Source organism: Brachyistius frenatus, unplaced genomic scaffold, assembly GCF_029030835.1.
Source record: "Brachyistius frenatus isolate BFR_SWC_R1_liver_20210118 unplaced genomic scaffold, ASM2903083v1 Contig_34, whole genome shotgun sequence".
Lineage (NCBI taxonomy): Eukaryota > Metazoa > Chordata > Actinopteri > Embiotocidae > Brachyistius > Brachyistius frenatus.
In genome coordinates this window covers 3154854-3178370 of record NW_027210633.1, presented here as the reverse complement: position 1 = coordinate 3178370, position 23517 = coordinate 3154854, and the positions used below count along the sequence as shown (strand labels likewise).

At 42.7% G+C, this 23517-nt stretch overlaps 1 protein-coding gene across 3 annotated transcripts; it reads right to left on the bottom strand.

Annotated features, from left to right (window-relative positions):
* Positions 1-3147: 3147 nt before the first annotated feature.
* Positions 3148-21839, bottom strand: LOC138622135 (flotillin-2a). Of its 3 annotated transcripts, none has more exons than XM_069700680.1 (11): positions 21634-21839; positions 18262-18343; positions 15286-15376; positions 10441-10564; positions 10090-10208; positions 9884-9997; positions 9626-9745; positions 9327-9541; positions 8377-8560; positions 7653-7802; positions 3148-6698 (listed from the first exon to the last, which is right to left on the bottom strand). In XM_069700680.1, exons 1-11 carry the CDS (start codon positions 21680-21682, stop codon positions 6648-6650), a joined length of 1299 nt encoding a protein of 432 aa, XP_069556781.1. In that variant the 5' UTR covers positions 21683-21839; the 3' UTR covers positions 3148-6647. The 3 variants fall into 3 exon arrangements, with proteins under 3 accessions (XP_069556781.1, XP_069556780.1, XP_069556782.1); XM_069700679.1 differs by lacking the exon at positions 15286-15376 and adding an exon at positions 14680-14770 and having other exon boundaries at positions 21634-21838; XM_069700681.1 differs by lacking the exons at positions 15286-15376; positions 21634-21839 and having other exon boundaries at positions 18262-18341.
* Between the last annotated feature and the right edge of the window lie 1678 nt (positions 21840-23517).

Sequence of the window (23517 nt, the reverse complement as noted above, 5' to 3'; positions counted from 1 at the left end):
GCTGATAAAGACGGAGGTGGTACTATCATGGGTGGTTTGCTTCGTCCCCGGCTCGTTATCTGCTGCAGAAAGGCCGCCAAGCTTTCTACAACTTTCCATCGGCAGTCACAGATAAGCTGTTTTTATTCTTTATGAGCACAGAAGGGGAGGACGCTCATCAGACCGGTTTTATCCAAAGTCATCAAGGAAATTGGTTGGATTCGATCAAACTGTTTGCTGTTAGCTGTGAGGAAATAAAAATATTTTCTGTTTTGCATATAAAGTAAAATAAAACCGTGAATCCATTACATCATGTAGTGATCCTCCTCCCAGTCTGATCCCACCCACCTCTGTACTCCTCACCCCAAACCATGAGCACCAAAACCCGCTGACTCATCAAAGCAAAGTACAGCAATGTGGATAGAAATTTCTAATATAAGAAAAATACAACAGTAATTAAAAAAAAAATTTTTTTTTTTTAAATCATTGTATTTTATCTTTAACGAAGATTTCCCTCAGAAAAATGTTTTCCACGTGTGATCACATGTATGACACATGTTCACCACATGTTGCAACATGTTAACATGGGTAAATATGTGGAAAAGTTTTCATATGTGAATCTACATCAGCTTCACACATTACATCATGAAAATGTTCCAAAACCACATTTCACATGTTGGCAAAATACATGTTTCACATGTGATAGGATGAGTTTCATGTGAAAATCATGTGATTTTGTCTGTAAGTTTATAAAATAGCTGCAGGAGTGATGTTTACCGTTTACTGTGTTTAAGTGACGATATTTCCCATAAGAAGCTTACAGACAAGAGCCTTAAAGGTCTTAAACATATTTGTTTTGAAGATAATGATGTGATCAGTGGGAAATTTGTTCTGGGAATATTTGAGCGAAATTAGCACGTGTGTGTTATATTATATTAAACCATAGTTTGCATACAAGATGGAAGATTAACAATTTTAAGGTACTTGTTCTTCAGATTATGGTTTTACATCAAGATCAGTTCATAAAATACAACACAGATTAAATAGTGAATACAAATGTGAGTTTTGTTCTTCTTTCTCTTCCACTGAACATCTCACAAACTTCTCTCCAACCCACAGAGCTCAACTACCGAACTGGAAATGAATGAGTTAAACTCGCTCCGTCTCAATCAGCTACAACTGTAAAGTGCTGCTTGCATCAGTATTAATGACATCATATAAAGTATAATAACATATCACTCACAGGGGCCTCTTTACTATAGGATGAATACTTTTAATTTTACACTTTGAGTACATGTTGCTGATATTTTTGTATTATTTTATGGCCATTTCAACTGAAGTAAACCATCTTTAACAATCTACTGAACAAAAGAAAAAGAACCGACCATGACAGGGAACATGTAAAGCATAAAGGATGTTCTAAATACATACGTGTGTGTGTGTGTGTGTGTGTGTGTGTGTGTGTGTGTGTGTGTGTGTGTGTGTGTGTGTGTGTGTGTGTGTGTGTGCGTGTGCGTGCGTGCGTGTGAAAGAGTTCAAACATAAACTGCAGCATCAGGTGTCCTGTTGGAACCATTTGTCCAACATATTATTTTTCATGTCATTATTCCAGAACAATCAGGACGAGACGCCTGATGTCACTGAAAATATTGTTTCCACAAAGAAGAGCACTGACAGCGATGATCAATAGACCAAAATATAATATGGACTATTACCGGTTGAAGTCTGGGCTACAGGCTCTTATTGTTAAAATGAGGCTCTTATGTCATTTCTGTGGTGCAGTTCAGGCAGCTGGAGAACGTTTGTGTTTGTGTAATGTTTGTGCTCCCTGTCCAAACACCAGCTTCCATCAGTACTGGAGGTGAGACGGGACAGAGAGCTACACACTATCCAGCACTTCTACATTTCACTCTTTAGTGTGCTATTCACCCCTCAAAGCTGCTGGTACTCTTTCTGTCCTCTTCATATCAGATTATCTGAGCTGTTCACAATGCCATTTCTGTAAATATGTGAAGGAATTATTCATTGTTAATATAGTTGCTAGTCCTCCACAACATGCTAAGTGCCTGCTGAGCATCAAAAATCACATAATACAACTTTATTGTCTCCCGTTTGTGGCTGAATGATGTCTTCCTGTATCTGGTTCAAGTTAAACGCCTTTCTGCCTTAACAGGGAACACATTATAGGTTTTGACTTAGTCTTGTCACTCTAATAATTGTAATACTTGTCCCCCTTGATTAAATACATGTATCCTGTAAAACACAGCAATAGCTCCTTTTATTCACTGTAGAAATTCAGAATAAATGTCTGATTCTGGCCGATACACACGTCAACATGTGAATAAGTGGAGTACACGCACTTCATTTCTTTCCTCTTCATGCATGGACTCCTGTTTAATGTTACTCAGTAAAAAAAATCCCAGTGTATGGAAATCCCAAATTCCCCTGGAAGACAGGAAATGACCTCTCAAACACCTGAAACACACAGCACACCAAAGGGAGTATTTGCCAGTATTATAAAGTACATACACTCAGGTGTGTTTAGTCAAAATATGAAAGAATAGCTGCTGCAGTATTTATGTCCTCTCCCGGTGTTAGTGAGGTGAGCACGACTGCCCCCTTCAGGTCAAATCAAACACAACAGAAGATAACGCCCCTGTGAAGGCAGTGACCGCTGAAATATCAAAGAAACTCTTTATTAACCGACTATAAATACGGTGATACTCAGACCGCGTTGGAAGAAGCTGCCGTTTTAAACATGTGCAGGATACGAGTTCACCTCTGCCTCGGTTATCCCGGTGAACTCCTGACCTCTGACGATGAGCGTGTCCAGCTTAGTGGCGGCGGGCAGCCAGGGGACACATCTGCTCTCCGTCTCTGCTGTCATGCTGCCAACAGGGACTAAACCTCCCGGGGCACAGACGCATTATGGTGATGCTGCCGGTGCTCATCTTCCTGTGATCATTAATCTCCCAAATATTCAGACAGACGCACCTTGAATGAAGTTTTTGTTGTTGTTGTTGTTGTTGCTTTTCATTTTGGGATTTTTCCGGCCGCGTTTGCCGTGTTTGAACTGGAACCGGCCACAGACGAAACCTCTCATGTACAGTGTTGGTAAATGTTCCCTCTCGGTGTCGGTGGTTCAACAGACGGACAGCGAGGCCGACGGAAAGTGGCACAACATTTATTAGAGGGCGCCGTAACAACACAGGATAACATGGACACATGCTCGTAAATGCCATGCGGGATCGGATGTCCACAGGCCGGCGTTACATGAGAAGCCACACCATTAATCCACAATACAATCTGAACAGAGATAACAGATCAGCTCTGTAGAGAAGTCTCAGGTGAAGACAGGAGCTAAGGCCTGGAATATTTGGTCATTCTCTCAAATGCTACTTGGAGTAACAACTACTCTGATTAGATGATGTAAAATCTTTGGCACGAATACAATGGCCAAACAATGAATGGAAACTCTGAGGTCCAGATTGCGCAGAAAAACAGCTGGAAAATGCTTCCTACATATATTTTTAGCATTGAATTAAGTGTGTGTGTGTGTGTGTGTTCCCTTATACCTCTGTAGTACATAAAACAGAATAAGTAGAAAGAGGAGACTTTAAAGTGAATATATTTATCAGGTTCACATCATCTACATGTCAGTCTTTGTCCTACAGTAAATTAATGAAAGAGCATCCCATTAGTACGTTCACATACATGATTAATACAGTCAACAGTCAAAGTATGAATGACCTCGTTATTTAACAAAGGCACTGTGTACACAAATCTACTTTTCTAGATAAATGGATGATTACCAAGTGAAACCATTTTGGTTCTGTGAAATTAGTCGTGCACCCTGTGAACTCTGTTTTCATTTATCTTGGTCAGACAATGATTTAAGGGACCAATCACTGAAAGTTAAAGTGATCATATGACTTGTCAACAATTAAATTTAGACAATATAGAAACAAAATGATTCCGCAACTGTTCTTTTAAATTTTCAGCACGTTTTCATAGTTGAGCTTTTGACCCTGAGTCTAAAGGTTTCTGAGTGAAGAAGAAAACTGCCAATCACTGAAAGACGTCTGTGCGAGTCTCCCTCATCCATCTGTTATCAGGCTGCTAACAGTTCATACTAATCACTTGTTTAAATCACTGGCCATTCTCGATATAAGTCGAGAACATTTCATATCAACAAGATCATAATATTCCTGTATTTATGGGAAACCAGACTCCGGCAGAAGAAAATACAGTCGAGGTTCAGCGACAGAAGGGAAATGAAATTTGCGCCGACCACAGCAGCCACCAGCCTCCTGTTTATTTCACAGAACAGACAAAAATGGTGTGATTATGATATTCATAGCTGGTTGGGTCGGAAAGAAAAAAAACCAGGAGGTTTCGATTCATAACGTGTGAACAAAAGCTCATTCAGACTGAATATTCGTGTTAAAATCCTGCTAAGAATCTGAATGAAACGAGTCCTGAAGCGACCAAAGACTTCGACCGTCGGCTTGTTCTTACAGCGAATGAGTGTCGGGTCAAATTAAAGTCTGAAGATGCTGTAAACTCACGATTTTATGTAAAAGCTCATTATATTCTGAGAGCCTAAAGAGGACTCGTGTATCAGGCAGCGATGTGGGAAACTGATCCGTTTTATTATGAGGTTAAACACGAATTTATGAGTTTGGAGCATATTCACACTTTAAGCAAACCTGTTTTATTCTCTCTCCCACTGTAACAGACTCCATGCAGAAATTAGACCCTCTGAAAAACAATCCGTGGTCCGTCTGCTCGACCCAGACACACACTTCACGTTCCCGTTACCGAACCGAGGACCACCTGAGCACGGACACCGTCAGCAGTGTTTACAACCCGGTCAGCTGCTCGTTTTCCAACTTGAACTGAAGGGAACATTAACTTCCTGCTTTGGGTGCGATCACATACGTATTTTTTAAGTGTGTGTGTGTGTGTGGGGGATTACCGAGGGGGTTAGTCTTTAAAAGTTACAAACACGTTACCACATGTGGACATAAGGAGGACGAACACGTGAGGAGGAGTAACAGAAAGAGCCTGAACGTTTAAGCAGAAGTGTTCAGCCGCCTGCGGGCCGTCCAGGAGCTCTTTAAGGCTGATCGTCTCTACGTATGGCTTCAAGTTACGCGGTGTTCTTGTTTCGCCGTTGTACCTGCCTGTGTGTCGGGACACGCGACAGAAGTGAAGCGTAAACACTAGCGTTAGTATAAGCAGATGTTCTGAGAACAATATATAAACATCATCCATCTATAACACACAAATCCAACTAAAGCCAAATCGCCGTCCTCAGGTTTGGGCACTTGAGTGGTGAACAGGCACTGCACGTCAGAAAGAGAGGACACTGGGAGGTAAGGATTATCATACAGGTGACTCAGATATCACCGACAGCCTGATGTACTGGACGATTTACAATCACAGTGAGTGAGGATCTGTGAGCATTAAGCGGTTTGTTAATATAACGTGTTAGAAATAGAACTAATTCTTCTTCAAGAGGAGACTTTAAAAAGCAAAAAGGGAAGAAAAGTCACAACTGTAGCCCTGCGCTCCGCCTACTGCTAGGTTTAGATAGGAACTGTGATGAGGAACTGTGTGATGAGGAACTGTGTGATGAAGAACTGTGTGATGAGGAACTGTGTGATGAAGAACTGTGTGATGAGGAACTGTGTGATGAAGAACTGTGTGATGAGGAACTGTGATGAGGAACTGTGTGATGAGGAACTGTGTGATGAGGAACTGTGATGAGGAACTGTGTGATGAGGAACTGTGTGATGAAGAACTGTGTGATGAGGAACTGTGATGAGGAACTGTGTGATGAGGAACTGTGATGAGGAACTGTGTGATGAGGAACTGTGATGAGGAACTGTGTGATGAGGAACTGTGTGATGAGGAACTGTGATGAGGAACTGTGTGATGAGGAACTGTGTGATGAGGAACTGTGATGAGGAACTGTGTGATGAGGAACTGTGTGATGAGGAACTGTGATGAGGAACTGTGTGATGAGGAACTGTGATGAGGAACTGTGTGATGAGGAACTGTGTGATGAGGAACTGTGATGAGGAACTGTGTGATGAGGAACTGTGTGATGAGGAACTGTGTGATGAGGAACTGTGTGATGAGGAACTGTGTGATGAAGAGGTCGGAGCCGGCACACGTCGCTTCCACCGGGATTAAACATCAAAGCAGCTGAAAGGAAAGCGTTGCTCTCTGAACTCCCGGCAGACATGTGGACCGCTGGAGTCAAAGACTCCGGTTGGTCCTTCGTCTACCTGGACTCTCCGTCTCCTTCACACACGCAGCTCTGCTTTGGATGTAGGACTGAACAGGACTGCATCATATAATCCTGGTTAACTAGTGCAGTACAACAAGGATGAATGCTTCTAAAAACTAAATCTAAAAACAAAAGAAGATACATACAGTCTGGTCCTTCTGAAGTAAGGCCCCAGGTTTTTGTGTTTCCTTTACAAAATTAAAAACCTCTTAAAAAAATATAAAAAAAAAAAAAAAACTCTTGGTTGGTGTCAAGTGTTTCTGGTCGAAGGCAGTTGCATAACGGGTCACAGGCTGAAGAAACTGTTTTCATGCATGAGGCAGATAACACGGCAAAAGATTGAGAGGAACGAAGTCTCCGGCCTGATTCATCAGTTGGCTGTTTGGCACTGTGGGCTGGTCATCTTCTGGAGCAGCGGGATCTGAGGAGCACAGGACAACAACGATCTCAGAGGAACAGAAGGGACGAGCGCTCACAACAACTACAACTAGATAGTTCTTACTCATGAAATCTGAAAGGAGAAGATGCAGGTGATGAACAAGGTTTTTTGTGGGTAATATTTACCTTCTGATTCCAGTATATATATATATATATATTATATGTATATATCAATAAGAACGACCAGAGAATATACTGCATGGAAAGCCACATGTTTTTAGCGTGACTTCAGCGCCCCCTGAAGGCTGATTACAGGTTTTTGGCATTTCATGAAAGGATTCACATCCAAATATTTGCAAATATTTTGAGTTGTGACCACTCAAAATTATAATGCGTCTCTAATCCGAGCACAACATGTCACTAAAAGCCTAAATGTGGTTGTGACCACGGTGAGCATTAAAATGAATTACAGTCGCAAAACCTTTAAGCTAATCAAAATATGTTGCGTACAAAATATGGTGCAGATTGGATGAAAACTTTGCTCCTGCTTATGGCTAACAATACAACACTGATATATAATCACCTTATAACCTTGTTGAGCAAACAGTTGCCCATTTACACAACAAGATTTTCTGTTTTCAGGTTAAAAGTCTTAAACTGTGCAGCGTTCAGAACGTTGTAAAATCAGTGAAGACGTGAGTGACGGAGCAACGACAGGGCGGCGGCAGTTTAGCAGCACGGAGGGGCGTCGGGGTTCAGCTCAGGTCCTGTGGTCAGCCGTTATAATCATATTTCATAACGCTGAAAATCAAATCTTTGGAAAGGCAACAGTATTACGAGGCTGCTGTAAGATCCAACCACCTAAAACCTTCCAGCAGCCGTGAGCCGAGTTAACAACTGACCACGAAGGCAACGTAGAAGAACTCCAGATTTAAGATGTACAAAAGGGGTTCGGATGAAATACATGAACTCTGGTGGAGACCGGTGTCGCGCTCACCTTCGTCAGATCCACTCCGGTGAGGGCGTGGACAGAAACCGGCAGCTCGGCTAACAGACGGTTCACCTCTCCTGTCACTCGGTTGCCGTCCCCACTCAGGATCACGATCTCGTCGGTCCTGGACAGCGGTGCCGCCACCTTGCTGGCAATCTGGAAAATCACAGCGACAACATGTTTGACATTTTAACGACAAAACACTCGGCCCATTGCCCCCATCGATATCTGAAGACTGAGGAGTTTCCAGATGAATAATGTGGCAAATACACTGATGCCAAAGTAGAATATACAGTATAAATACAGGGTACGTGGTACCTGCAGGGTGTTTAAGGCAGGCGTTTGGTTAATTATTAAAGAACCACATGTGAACCTGTCAGGCGTGTTGAGGAAACACGAGAGATGGCATGTTTGGAGGTATTGATGCGAGCGGATCGTTTCTCCTCCTCCGCGGCTTCTTGTTTACAAAAGGACGTGACAGCTGCAGTGTGTTTTAAAGCGGCTCATTATTTAAACAGTGACGACTAGTTGGTTCATGTTGGAGAATAAAAATATGTACAAACTTCAGAACAGTTTAAAAAAAAAAAAAAAAAAAAAGCTTGAATAACGCCAGCTGCTGCTGATTGTTTTCCCACACGATGTGTTCAGTTGTTCGCATGGAGAAGCTGTTTGAAGAAGACGGTGACTGCGCTGAGGACGCGTGTCGCCGATGGATGAATGTGTAGCACACCTTGGGCAGAGCCTCCAGGACCAGAGCGATCTTGGCAGCCTCGCCGTACTGCATGTAGGAATCCGCTTTCAGCCTCATCTTCTCGGCCTCCGCCTTCCCCACCGCTTCGATGGAGGCCGCCTCCGCCTCACCAATGCAGCGGATCTTCTCGGCCTCCGCCTGCGCCGTCAGCACCGTCTTGATCCTGCGGTCGGGTCGGAGAAGCACCAAAAGCACTCTTTAGTGTTTAGTTACATTAGCAGTCACTCCTGCTGTCAATCAAGTCAATCGATCATATTTAAAGTGGAGGATCACTTTACACACGCTTGACAGTAAACATATGAATACCAGGATCATAACATACAGTAGGCCACTAAAATAACACAAATTAAACTCATTGCTTTTCTGTAAAAACAGTTGTATTCATGTTTATCCTTCATGAACATACAACTTGGACCTGCAGGTGAAAAAGCTCAATTTGCCTGCTGTGTTTCTGGTGCTGATGTAAAAACACACTTCAAGAGCATCAGAAAGTGTCAAGTTAAAAACATACTTGTTATTTGTGTTGCTTCAGAGCATGTTTGGAACATGTTGAGATGTTTGCTGGAGTTACTCTTCTGTCTCCATATGACTCTTTAAAGACGCGTTTCTCTAAAACAAAGAGAAGAATCTGCGGTTCTTCACTCGTTTCCTGTTTCTCTCCTGATTCGAGCTGGTTTAAAACGGTTTTGGTGGTTTTTCATGTGAGCTTGTGTGTAAACTGGCTGCCACTTTCTTGATGCTGTAGTTCTACAGGACGGAGTCACACAATGGTGTCGTATTTAATCCAAACGGTCTCTAAATGAATAAACACCTCGAGTTGTGGCACAATGTTTGCGACGTTATATCCAGTTTTGGATGTTGCCGCATTGTTGCTCCCAATTAAAATGTTTTTCTGTGGTTCGTAGGCGATCTGAAGGGGTCGGACTCACTTATGTCCTTCGGCCAGCTGCTGCATCTTGTAGGCTTCGGCCTCGGCAGGTCTCTTCACGGTGGCGATGAGCTCCTTCTCGGTGCGGTCGATCTCCTTCTCCTCGATGGTGATCAGCTTCTTCCTCTGCACCACCTCGATCTCGATCTCCTCCAGGCGGATCTTCTGCTGCACTTTGGCCGCCTGCAGCTCGTACGCCAGCTGAGCCTCTGCTTTCTGGAGAGGAAGAAGATATTTTCATAATGTTTGACTTTCACCTTCGTTGACAATATAGTGACCCCGGTGCATTCAACTCCTTACCTTTGTGTTCACTTCCTGGTTGAAGGAAGCTTTCTGCATTTCCAGCTCTCGCTTGGAGTCGGCCATTTTTGTGTCTGCGATGAACTTAACATCCATCATTTCTTTCTTACACTCGGCTTCCTGCAACAGACAGGGTACAAAAGAGAAAGATGACAGATGGATTAGGAGCAGTTTCTGAATGGGATTATAGCTATTAATGAGCAAACGATGATTGTTGTTTTTACTTTGCTCTTGTTTGTAGTTTTAATATCCTCCTACCCTGATGCCAGCATCTCTCTCTGCCTCGGCCACTCCGATGTCTGCATCCCTCTGCACTGCAGCTGTCTGAGTTTTACCCAGCGAGCTCAGGTAGTCCACTTTATCATACACATCCTGTCAGGAGGAAAAAGATTACAGCTATCGACAGGAAATAAATCCCAAAATAAACTTGGAATGAAGTGAGCTTGATGTTCTCCGCCTCGGACCTTGATGGTGAAGCTGAGGATCTCGATGCCCATGCGGCCGACATCAGGCGCCGCCACCTCTCGCACCAGGGTGGCAAATTTGTCTCTGTCTTGGTAGATCTGCTCAACAGTTAGGGTGCCTGAAAGATGTGGTTAGAAAAAGTGTTCAGTGCTTTCTAATCCAAACGCTTGTCATATAATACGTTTCATCAAAAATGTAATACGTTGACAACAGGTGCCCAACATGGCCGCAGGACAAAATGCTCAAATGATCCCTCACATAGTCACATAGACACGTTATATCTCTGTGAACAACAAAAAGCAATAAACAAAACAAACACAGTGTCCGTACAGGTCTGAGAAGCTACCCACCGAGGATGGCGCGCAGGTGACCCTCGAGGGTCTGCAGGATGACGCTCTTGATCTCCACCACCGTCTTGCCCAGGAACTGTTCGCAGGCGTAACCTAGCAGCTCGTTTTCTGTCATCACCTTCACCTGGTGCCGACACGGACACAGACCGTCAGCTGAACACACATCCACGAGCACGGACACAGCACGACACAAACACGGGCACGCACAGGTGTGGCACGCATCAAAACACATATTTGCTTTCGGGGCATCATCCAACAAACGTGGTCTATCAGATCCGCTACCACCCGTTCACTCTAACACCATCAATCAGGTATCAAACAGCTGAGACGACGAAGTGAAGCAGGACATTCACAATAGGAAACAAAATCGAAGGATATCTAACAACGTTTACAACACATTGCTGACGGCGGTGGATAAATCCTGTGTTCTTCGAGAGATTTTTGGGCCCAAAGACATTAAACTTGCAGTCATGCATTATTGATATTGATTTGGTAAAAACAAGAAAGTGTGATGAGCTGCTTTGGTTCCCATTTATACATGAATAAGGACTATGAACGCAATATCAAAGCAGCAGCCGGCTGCACAGCAGGTGACGCACTGGAGGGCTGCATAAACTCACTGCTGATCACTATAATGTAATCTGGTACACAGTCACCTCGCCTGCTTTAACAGCGTATCGACATGGTGCAAACTCTATATGGCCCGATAAATGACCAGTTCACGTGAAGCCCGCCGAGTTTATATCTTTTAATAAACTCAAACTAGGTGGGAAAGATTTGATCCCAATGACTTTTTATATACACCATAACACCTCTGCACGACAGAAGAACAATTTCAGGAGTATTTTTGGGGAGCTCATGTCTGTGTGTATCTCCTCTAGATCATCAGAGTAATGCTGCAGTCACAACACGAGTGCCTGGACTTTCTCAGTGCAGTCAGCAGCACCCTTGAATATAATCTGTGGCCTTCTAATGTTCCTCGTGAGCTTTTAGAAGCTTCATGCTGGTGATCAATATCAATAAATGCAGACATAAATTTGACTTCAAATCTGTTCTTTGGCCTTTATGATGACAAGCAAAGTTTATAATGTAATTTTTTTAATAAACCTTTTGATGCACAGAATTAAATGCAAAGATATCTCAATATAGTTCTATTCACAGCTAATTACACTGAATAAAATTATATCCCTGGTAAAACAACAAAACCAATGAACAGGATCATTCTAATATAAAAGAGGGGAAAAAAATCACATAGAAACACTACATTCAAATAAAACCAAAGGAAAATGAAAGACAGCAACCCGAGGTTTACAGGGTACACACAGGGGCAATCAGCTCAATTAGACAAGAAAACAGTCAAGAAACCAAAAACGGAGAAAGGAGGATTTGAGTAATATTGCAGTCCACTGGAGCTGTAAGAAAAAAAACAGAATGACCTGGGTCCTTAGGTGAGAGGTCTGCACACGGTTTTGTTTTGCAACATGCACTCATACCGGGCGGGAATGAGGGCAACACAAAGTCGGGAACGATGGTCGTCATTCCAAGGAAACACTTGTGTGAAAACAGAAAAGGCCGCAAACCAGAGGCACAAACACACACAGGCCAGCTCAATCAGCCAGCAGGGGGCGCCGTGCTGAGGCTAGCGCTGCAATCAAGCACTTGTGTGTCATGATAAACCCTGAACTTCCTATCTGCTACCCCCCACCCTCCCAACCGCCTTGTGACACCTCCCTTTTTCCTGCCTCCTCCAGACCTTAAAGATACAGAGTGACGGAGGAGATTGATTTCCTCAACTCATCTTTAAAAGGCCAGAAAATACACATCTCTCTCTCTCTCTCTCTATTTTTTTTTTTTTTTTTTTTTTACAGGATATGGTCCTGTGTTTGGTCCCTCAATTAATATGTTTTTGCTGCCAATTGACCATTAGGCTGTCAAAGTAGACAAAAACTATCCTACTGAGGGTCACAAGGCAAAATGTGATGGAAGAATAGGTGAAGTTAATATCTTAGATTAAGATTTCCTTTGACTTAATTCTGCTGCGAGCCCCCCTCCAAGTCTACACGTTTACATCTCTTTAGGTTAGGAAGGACACACAGCTACTGTTGCCATGGGACACAAACTCCACAAAGGCTTTGGCTTAGGTTGGACCAATCAAACGAAGGCCATGATGAGCCTCTCTGTGAAGTAATCTGTGTGAAAGTGAGGGGTTGTTCAGCTCCAAACAGTGGGCTCATTGTCAGCATACATGTAGGAAAACAGGAACACTGGCATGACTGTGGTCAAAAATACAGAACTGATAATGAGGCAACATCTTTTAAACACAGGAGAAAATGCTGGCATGCAGACAATAAAAAAAAAAAATAAGGGGGCGGGGAAACAATGTTATTCGAAGTGGAAGAGCTGAAAACAAGTATAACAAGTTCTTAAAGAGAAAATCCACCAGAAAAAATAAACTATTTTACTTTTCACTACATTTGTTTAGAACCGAATCAAAACTTAGTTTTTACAAGAACAAGTTTCGGGAAAAAAAAAAAGACCTCAAGGACTCTGACGAAGGCTGGGATTCACTTTGTGGCTCAAAGACACTTAAACTCTATTTATACTTGACACAAGCAGTTAACAAAAGCGGTCATGGAAAGATTTTCTTTGTGTCCTTACTGAATTAGGACACTACTCCTTCTATTTCTCCTTCTAGTTCGCCGTCTTTCAAGTCGCACGACGCTGTTGTCACTATCAACAATCTCCAACAGCATCAGAAACTAGTGGGAGAAAACACAAGCCGACCAATGACAGCCTCGTACCTCTCTGAGCAGCCGGTGTCTCTGTAGGTGCACGTCAGTGTGGCACACATCACTCCTGCAGTTGCTTTGGCAAACCTAATGCAGAGCTTTGACTCCTCTTTTTATGGAAAGCACAATCTGGTCTTTGTCTGCTTGATATAAATAAATAACATCGTTGTTATGTACTCTGTGCCCACACTGCTACCTTTTGTTTTGGAAGTGAAGTCCCCGCGATAGAAAGCAGAGTAGACGTCCAGTGAACCGTATTTTAAGGTGGATTTTCTCGCTAACATCTTGAAGTTCGGTGGCTAAAAACAAAAGTTAATTTTGGCACGGAACAAGGCAGAGCGGTCACTTTTTCATAATCAAGTCTGAACAAAGATGGACTTTTAGATTGAATGTAATCCATATAGAATCTATTCTGGTGTCTAAGATGTCAGGTTACGTCCTCAAATTTAGTGTTTTCGAGGAGAAAGGGAGCACTTTTTGAAAAGTTTACAATTAAACAGCTTTATTATTTTTTTTAAATCTATGGTCGAGCAGTAAATTTCAGACGCTGGTTTCAGATACTTTGGTGTCATGACTCCCGTTTGTTCTCCAGTGTCCTCCTGCCCTTTGTCATTTGCTCAGTTTACAGATATAAAAGGTAGCGGTGGGTCATGGTGAGTGTACATTTTAGGAATGCTGCACGACAACACAAACTCTTGTCTGATGGACCCACAGACGGCACGTTTTGAAAATCCAACACCTGCAGCCATAAATTAAATATTTCTTCTTTTCAAATTTTTGAGCAAATGTTTGACTTTTGAATAAAAAGTGACCGCTCTGGGACTCGGACAAACAAGTAGCAGAAGCAAAAAAAACAAAAAAAACAAAAAAAAACCACTGCGATAAGACACCGAAATGCATATCAGGCTCCTGACGGACCCCTTTTCCTGTCACGCCAGGACCAAGTTCACGGAGACTGAAAATACCAGCGTGTCAACGACTTATATTAATCTGGCTGTGCTGCAGCAGGTACCAGTGACATGACAAAATACAAACCAGGAAGTCTAGTTTGCCAAACACACACTGAACTGTGTCAATTCACGCAGCCTCCGTATTCAGTGAAAAGAATAAGGAGGCCGCATCTTTTAACAAAGTGTTACCGTCAGTCTGACTGCAGCTTGGTCAGATAAGTACGTTTATTCTGCTCAGATACGAGGGTGAATCATGCAGACAATAATGTGTGTGTACATGTACCTTAACATCTTAATTAAAAAAAAATAATAATAATAAAAAAAAAATACAGGTATACGCATGAACTTGAGCCCTCTATGAATTTTCACCTCGGCTGTGATCATGGGCAGATGCCAGAGAAAAGAGAGGGGTTGGGGGGGTGGGGGAAAAGGTGGGAGGAGGAGGAGGGGGGGGGTAGTGGAGTCTGAACTGGCATTCCCAGAAAAGTGTGGTGATTTACCTGAGCCACCCCAGTGACAGTAATAGCTACACCCTCCGCTGTCTCTACATCCTCACACTTGGGCTGCAGGGTCATAATCTCAAGCGTTATCCTGTGAAGAATGTGGAAAAATAAAAAATAAAAATTGACATGTTCGCAGGGAAAGCAAATGAAGGGAAGGAACAGAACACAGGAAAAGAAAAACAAAGAAAGTGAAACCATTCACCCAAGGACTCCAGATCACCAACAACGGAGCAAAATGAGATGCCATCGAGTGTTTGTTTTCAAGTGTTTGCCGTATTTTCGAAAGCAGCTTTATTAAATTTACTGAATTGGTCTTTTGCAGTGGAATCATCCGATCCTCTTATTATAAACTTTCTATAGCATTCATTTAGTGACCCCGTTGCCAAAAGTGACTCAGAGCTCAGTTTGTGATAGCGGACTGCCTCCGTCTGACTGCAGGAGAAAAAAAAGAAATGAAGGTGAAAACACAAAGACATCGTTAGCTGGTTAGTTGGACCTTTTTCCTTCGTCTTCCTTTCGGCCTCGAGCGCCGGCCGCGGCTTCTTTTTTTTTTTTTTTTTTTTTTTTGAGGGGTGGGGAGGTGGGTCTTTTTAAATGCATTACCTGAGCCACCCCCGTCACATCCAGGGGAACACCCTCCGAGGTTTCGATATTCTCACAGCGACAGAGGATGGTCATAACCTCCAGAGACATTCTACGCAGGCAGGCGGGCAGGCAGCGGGGATAGCAGAGGCAAAACAGTAAGTTGAACAAACAGCTGTTAGGAATGTCAGTAACCAAGGTGAAGAGGAGGAGGGCAGACAGAGGGGGCAGAGGACACAACCTGTCGCGCTGGTTTTTAGCCCCGATGGCTGTGTTTGTGTGTAACGGTTGGTGACACCTCGTACAAAACGGGAATTGTACAAAAAAAAATAATAATAAAAAAAAAAAAAGCTAATCTTGCCTCTCTAAATACACGTTTAAAATAATCTGCGACAAAGAACAACATCCATTCAAGTCGGTGTTGACGGGATTGTTGGTCCCGGTGGCTTGTCAAGATTACGTTTGTGTGGCGATTTAACAGGAATGTCCTTTACAAACAATCATGTCCTCCGCTTCCATACCCGCTCAACCAGACTGTTTATGCAAGATTATGTTTCAGAGCCGAGAGAAGAGACAGAGACGTTCTTTTATAATAAACACCGACTCGGATTCCTTGTTGTTGGTCAGCGTTGTCGGAGTCAAAGACGCGAGAGGCTGACTGCAGCAACATTTGGAAAAGGAGGTTCTCTGGGTTTACGGCTCCGCCTCCTTTTCTTTCCAGGAGAACTGAATCAATGAGTCACAGGCCTGGACATGAACATGAATACTGCATCACGAGCGGGAAGCCGCACTCCCCCCCACCGCTTTTATAATGCTGGCCAGCGATGGGCTTGTGTACACAGGAGCTTTTAGCAGAAGCGATCATCCCTCAGGAGAGACGCGACAGCATCTCGTGTTCTCCTCTTCCAAGAAAGCATCTGAAACGATGACTAAAGAGCACGAGACCGAAATGGAGGATGAAAACCGGACGGGAGGAGATTCCCGAGACAGCTCGCCTCCGAGTGCAGGCAAATCCAGGGAATCATCAACTTTTGCATTTTGCTGTCAAGGTCTACCACTATGTTGCCTAGCAACTAAAGACAAAGAGCAGCACTTAAAGTGAAAGGGGGGAGGGGGGGAGGGGGACGACGACCTGAAGGAGACACAGTAAGGGTGAAACATCAATACCAGACAAAGCAAAGCAAGTTAGCAGAGACACAGAGGCAGGAAAATAAATAACAAAAGATTTAATATCAGGACCTCCAGAAATAAAGAATTTGACAGCAGGTGTTTCGAAGTGTTACGGTGTGCTATCTGGCATGTTTCAAAAAAAAAAAACAGGAGCTTTTCCGGTTTAGAGCCTTTTGGTTTAATTACACAAAGCCAAAAGGGTTTAGTTGATTGTCAAAGCTGACTCTGAACCCAGTGCCCCAATTTACACACATTTTCGAGGAAGGTGAAAGTGTTGTTGTTTGTTTCTGGATTGAGACGAGACGTAAATAGGATCACACTCAAGAACTTGTTTGGTTTCAAGCTCTGGCTAAGAGAGAATTATACACGCGCAACTTATTTGTTGTTGGTCATTATCAAACCAATAACATGTGCAACTTTTCAGGTCTATTTGACCCTTAATATGTTTTCTTTCAGTGGTTCACAGAGTTCAGCGGACTACATGTTTATTTCTCTCCTCACCATTATGAACCATTTGTTTATCTTTCCAGTGTTTTCACTGAAGCCGGTTTGTTGGCGCTGCGTTTGAAAGCAGCCGCGTTTCGCCGCTACGTTCGCACGCTTGCTTAACATTCGTTTTTTTGTTGATATCGTTTGTCTTAATTTAATAACTTCTTTATTCTTCACTGAACAGTATAAAACATAGGAAAGAGAGAACGGCCGTTTCTCTCGTCTTGATAATAAAAACGTTTTGACTCGACATCTGTGCGTACAAAAAACATTTTTCAAGGTATCTGTAAATACAAACTTAGAATATCCACATTTTATTGCTCCCTAGACGTTGAAATTAGACCACTTTCAACATGAAAAGTGAGATGACAGAAAAACCCGTTGTAATTCAAAACGTAATTATAAGCTATATCATTATCATTTTAACAAACTCCACGAGTCAACAGGGCCATCTCCCGAAATCTTCAATTTCCACCTCTGCAGCTTTTTGTTTCTGTCGAACATGTAAATCTTTAACAAGTCAGGAATGTGTTTCCATTTTTAAAAGGCTCAATATTAATGCTAAAACAGATGGGCTCTGCATTTCTTGGCAAATATCACTCAGCCTAAACTAAACAGTGTATTTGTTAGAAGGTTTTTTTTTCCCGAGGGCTGCACACATTTTCAGGTGTAAGTGTGTATTTACGGATGGAGATGTATTCTGCTCCAACATTAACCACAGTGCCAACGTTCAGCATTACGAAGGCCAATGCTGTATGATCCACTGACGTACTGGTGGGTTTTTAAAGTTTCAACACAACAATGGAGCTCATTATTACAGAGTTCATGAGCTGCATGTACATCAAGCTGCATGTACATCACACTTTCTTACACAAATAAGGAGGATCAACTCATTAAGGGCTTTGGATTTGTTGCTGTGGAGAAAAACTGAATTTTACCAGCATTATCCCTAAATGATATCTAATATAAGTATCCTGTTTGTGTGTTCAATTTACACAGAAACCCGCCAAGACTGACTAAAAGAGGAAAAACTGTTGAGGAGCACGAATGTGCTGAACACATATAATAACAAACTAGTCGATGGATGTTGATAAATCTTGTTTTAAGAGGGAAAACTTTAGACGTGTGGCTTTATAAAAGTATTTATAAAACATCTGCTTGGTGTCTTGAACACTGATGAGAAATTTCATAGCAAGTTGTCCAGATTTCTCTCCTTGGACTGACTTGTTTTGCATATTGTGATAAAGAGAAGCAAATTCGTTGTGCAGTAGCAGATTGTGCAGAGTCTCATGATCTGTTACTGAAGGGCTGAAAGAGGCCGGAGCAGACAGGTCTTACCTCTGGATGTCGGAGATGAGCCACCAGGCCCAGGCCCAGCCTCCCACCACGTACGTCTTCTCATCGGAGCCACAGCAGCCACCTTCGGAGCAACACAGAGGAAACGGACGTCACGTGGCTACCATCGATGGACAAAATGTAACAGGCTCATTATGGCCTCCCTGTTGTGATCGATTGAGACCCTCCATATCACAGTAACGGATTCAACTAACCGCTTTCTTGGTGGAAAACAAGCAGCGGCTCATCTATCACATGCGTACATGATGTCTGCATGCACACGAAACACTTCAAATCATACATTCAACACTTTCACATCGACACAAATCAGTGCAGATGTTCTGTGGGAAACAAATACGAATGACCCAGTTTTCATGTTTTCAGCTGGTTTCCAAGACGATGATCATGTGCCGTTTAGAGTAATGAAACCCCGCTCTGCTCCATCTTCCCACCACAGCCCATCACACTGTTTGTTCTCTGTCACGCTGGGAGGACACAGTTTGTCTTGGATTTCCGGTGCCATCTTTAATCTCTTAAACTGATTTGACGTTACATCTCTGTCTGGTTTTCCAGCTCGAGCATGTAAAAGATGCAACGCTCTTGCTGTCTGAATCTAAAAAGCTTCTCCCTCTCTAGTTTTGACGTTCTGCACGACTTCATGTTAAATGCCACGCACACCTGGCACAGCATGTGGCTCATCTGACTGGTGGTTTATGTGGTGAAATGCAACACTTGCACAGTATCAAACTTGCACGTCACAACCAGCTTCCTTGACAGTGCTCATGAATTAAATTAACACCTGAAGCACACACTTATTTCTACATACCACACACACTTTCCCTGAAGGAACATTAACGGTACATATTTTGTGCGCCACATCTAGAAATTATACTGACAAGAGCTTTGGAATAAAAGCGTCCGTTTCCAGAGGATGGTACGTTAAGTTAGGCAACACATACCATCCCTGGTCACCGGCCTCGGTCTGATGGTTTAATCTGCAGTGTTTAGTGTGACATTCCCAGCTGTCACATGTCAACAGACGGACAGGGGCAGGGAGGCGCTGGGCTGTCTTTACTAACAAATACTGTACCCAGCAACCACACATCACATCAGGGCGCAGTGACCCACATCTCACACACATTCAACACGCCGTGTTTAACATCTCCGACAACGGGATCATTAATAAAAACTCCTGATAAAGGTTGTTGTGACATTTAAAGTCTACTTTCTAACAAAGATGCCCCTTAAGTTTCCAATTCCTCCCATTATATAAACGACGCTCTTTTCCGGCCCGATTGAACAACAACCCACAGGACGCAGTAGCACTACGATGTCCAAACCAGAGAAAGTACACATTATACTCATCACAACTGAGCAATACTTTGAACTTGTATTCGTAATGATGACCAAGTATGCTTGTCTGTCATGCAGTTCGCTTTGTTGCCACGATACCACTTTTTCTTGCCATAGACAATTCAATAAATAAAAGTGTGAACTCGTAGTGTTTGAATATTGTTCTTCTGATTTTCTTATCATGAATCAATTTACTTTAAATTGTCATAAATATCCAAACCTAGGACTGGAGGCTTTGAGCCCAAAAGATTTAAAAGGACCTGCTCTGTCACATGTTAATCTACATATTCATAATGCTGTTTTAATAAGGAGGTTTTGGGTGGGACATGTTTTTACTATGAACATCCACGTGTCTCCTGACAAATGCTGCCGTCAACCAGGCCCTGGACCTAAAGAAACAGTCGGAGCTACACACCATTTTAGCCGCACTAGTTTACTACCGGCATAACCGAGATTCCTGAGTGCATTCACGCCACAGAGAGGAGGGGCTCCACGTCAATGAGGGAGAATTTGAAGAACTAAACGCCGAGTGTAGTTTAGTATTTCTCTGGACACAGAGTGGCGCATCCCTTCACTTACAACAAGAAGATAAGTCGGCATTATTTTAGGTTTTGCCTTTCACATCAGGCCAAAAGAGTCAAATCTGATTTAGCCCCCAACAATTTAAACACAGAGTAATTTCCTTTCACGTTGTTGAATTGGTTGGTCCTGGGATCAGGATGTAACGCTCACGCCCACTAACTCTGCTCTCAATCTACATTCCTCGACGTCCTGACTGACACGCTGCTCAGTTTGTTCACAATGGAAAATCCCAAAGCCGTTTCTCGTTTTTTGTTCATCACAAGTGAATTAGACAGGAAGCTGCTCTTACAGATTCAGTTACAGAAGTTTCTCCACATTGCCAAACCACCGTTTTAACATCACAGCAAGAGTTTTAAACAGAGATAAAGGTCAGGGACTCCTAAAAGCAGGTCGAGGTCAACCAGGTCCATATCAGGTCAGATCAACGCTAAACGCAGAGACATTAATAATAGACCAGTCGATGACTCAGAAATTAAACACGGTAAAAAAAAAAAAAAAAGTTTTGTGATCATAGATTTGACTTTTGATTTGTTTTGAGAATTTTGAATTAAAGAAAATCAGTACGTGACCAGAATTATGACACAAAAGGGGGCTCTCGCCTCTGAGTTTTATAAGGGGGCGCCTGAGGTTAGGCAATATCTTGTGTCAGGAGTATAAGAAACAGCTGATAGTGGAAAACACTGTGCTCAGACCAGACTGGAAGCAGGACAGTGCATGAGCCCTTCCCTGGTAATTCAATTACTCCAGCTGTATTTCTTCTGCAGCAGAAAGACACCACATTTCAAGAAATAATATATCATTCAAGAAACCAGCGTTTCTTCATCTAATGTCTCTCCTTGGCCCTATTTTATAATGATAATTAAGCTTAATATAAATGCCCAAGTAAAACCAAAATAAAGACACATGGGGAGCCAAAACAAAACCAACACCAACCGCAGAAACACAAGGACAACGCTTAAACACGCATTACAGCGACTACGTGATATGTTTTATTAAGATTTTAGACTAAATAGGGAAAACAGGTGGATTTATTATGAAAACGGCAAAAAAAATGTTCCCCCAAATCAACACATACGCGCTGGTACGATACGGTGGATATTATGGCTCGTCTATGTGTTGCAAAAAAACCCGACATATTTGTCCAGATACATCCACACTTGGAGGCATTTATGAAACATGGACATGAGCCTAATCTCCCGGAGGGTGGGCGGCTGTCGACTGAGCTTCATCAAATGGTGGTTTGTTGTAATATTACGCGAAATGTTGGCATCTGTTTAGTAGCTACGAGTCTAAGCTACTTTCTGATTAAAGGTTAGAGGGGTGTTTTGGCTGGTTGTGGTCCAGTTTCTTGTCCAAGTAGTGTACATAATGGAGCCCGACGCGCCGAGCAAGCGACAACACAACGTCCACAAAAAAAAACACCAACAACGTTCACGTTACCTGAAACCACAAGGGCCTCGTTTGGTCCAACGGTGTGGCAGTTTCCCATTTTACCGACAGAAAAAACGTGTGTCCACACCTACTCGGCGCATACAAAACTAATTGGTTTTATAAACTCTGTTTCCCCCTTGTCGCACAATTTCTGAATTATTTTCTTCACGCCCCGGACGACGAGATCTCGGGTTGTTTTTTTTTTTTTTTTCAAAATGGGGACTCGAGAGTCTTCAGAGACGAAGCACTTCCGCTAATAACTTTCAAAATAAAGTGCTGTTGGTAAGTGCGCACTCAAATAATCATCGTGGTTTTATTTTCAATATTACAATCCTCTACTTATGTCCGTGGTTTACTGTCGCTTTACTTGATTGACCAGCTCTCCCTCCCCTCTATGCGGCCCCTCCTCTCTACATCGCAGGATTAAGATACTATAATAATAAAATAGGCGTGGTTGTTTAAATGTCCCCTCACGCAAGTAAACGACACTCACTGTAATTTTCCTGAGTGGTTTCTTTATTTAGTGACCTTATCACATGGTATTTATATAACTCGAGATCATTTACATATATAGTCAAAATATCTTCAAATGTATTATTATAGGGACTGCAATAGCCCAACTAATGCATTTGGGGATATGTAGGCTACTGTGAGACTATAAATCTGTGCTGTAACGTTTTAAGATGTACATGCTCACCCTCCACTACTATGGACTGAGTAAAAGCAATGAACAATCCCTATCAAACCTTCACTTCTAAACTAAGATTTGATGGGCTACGGATGGACACCCTGCAGGGCCCCTCCTCAACACTGGATCCCAGAATAAAGGACCTCCATAAAAATGACAACTTCCTGGGGAACTGTAACTCCCAGTGTCTGCATGCAAACAGGCTGATAAACTCTTGATGAGTTTGCAAATGCAGAGAAATGAAAAAATGTGCCAACATTCAGACTCCTGACCTCTCCTGACACTGGCAGAGTCAAAGTACTGCTGGCTTCGATCAGTCAGGTGACCCTTGGGAATTTATCCTGGGTTTATGGACAAACAAACAAATATCTTAAATTTCCACCCAAACAATACTTTCTGGCACACGGCAGTTCTTCCTCTCTGATGTTTCATAATTTCATATATTGTTGATGTGAACTTCATCTCCATGCTATGATATCCTATTTTCTAAATTCACTTTAATTTGAGTTTATCATGGCCTTTGCTAGTGAATACAGGTTTTTTTTTGTTTTTTTTTGTGCTGTTGCTGCTGCAATACAGAAACAAGATGTGACAGGGCAGTGGGCCACAACTCATACCTATACAACCAGCATATGGATAACCTACACCACAGCCCCTGGAAAATGTGTCCCAGTACTTAAAAGCTGCATTTACAAAAATTCCTGTGGTAAAAAAGCATCACAACTTGCATTACAGGGCTGCAGGGCTGATTTCTTAGACTGACTGGGCAGGAGCTTCGGGCTAACGTAAGGCCCCAACAGGCTGGTGATGATGGTCCTCTAAATTTAAGGACACCTGCTCAGAAGGCAACAGAAGTAAAACATGGGCATATTTATATTTTGGGGACGGGGTTGAATGGGGAGTGGCATGGATGACTGACATCTGGTCTTCTTTTTTATCAATTTGTGCTGTCGCAAACTGGTCTTATGAATAACCATTACAACAGGAAGTACATTACAGCATCTCCACCCTGCACACACTTCTTCCCAGGCTTCTGTCTGATGTCATACGCTTTTTAATCAATCAGTTGATTTCTTTTTGATAGAAGTTATTACAACTAATTAGGTAAATTGGCGACAGAACAGTATGATTATTGGGTATGAAAAGAGAATCTCAGAAAGGCAGGGTCTCGCAGAACTGAAGTTGGGGAGAGGTTCATCACTCTG

Coding starts and splice junctions, on each gene's coding strand:
- LOC138622135 (XM_069700680.1), bottom strand. CDS start 21,682: ATGGGAAACTGCCACACCGTTGGACCAAACGAGGCCCTTGTGGTTTCA. Junction 18,344..21,633: donor CGAGGCCCTTGTGGTTTCAG/GTAACGTGAACG, acceptor GTTGCTCCGAAG/GTGGCTGCTGTGGCTCCGAT. Junction 10,565..15,285: donor ATGTGACGGGGGTGGCTCAG/GTAATGCATTTA, acceptor TGTCGGCACCAG/GTGAAGGTGATGACAGAAAA.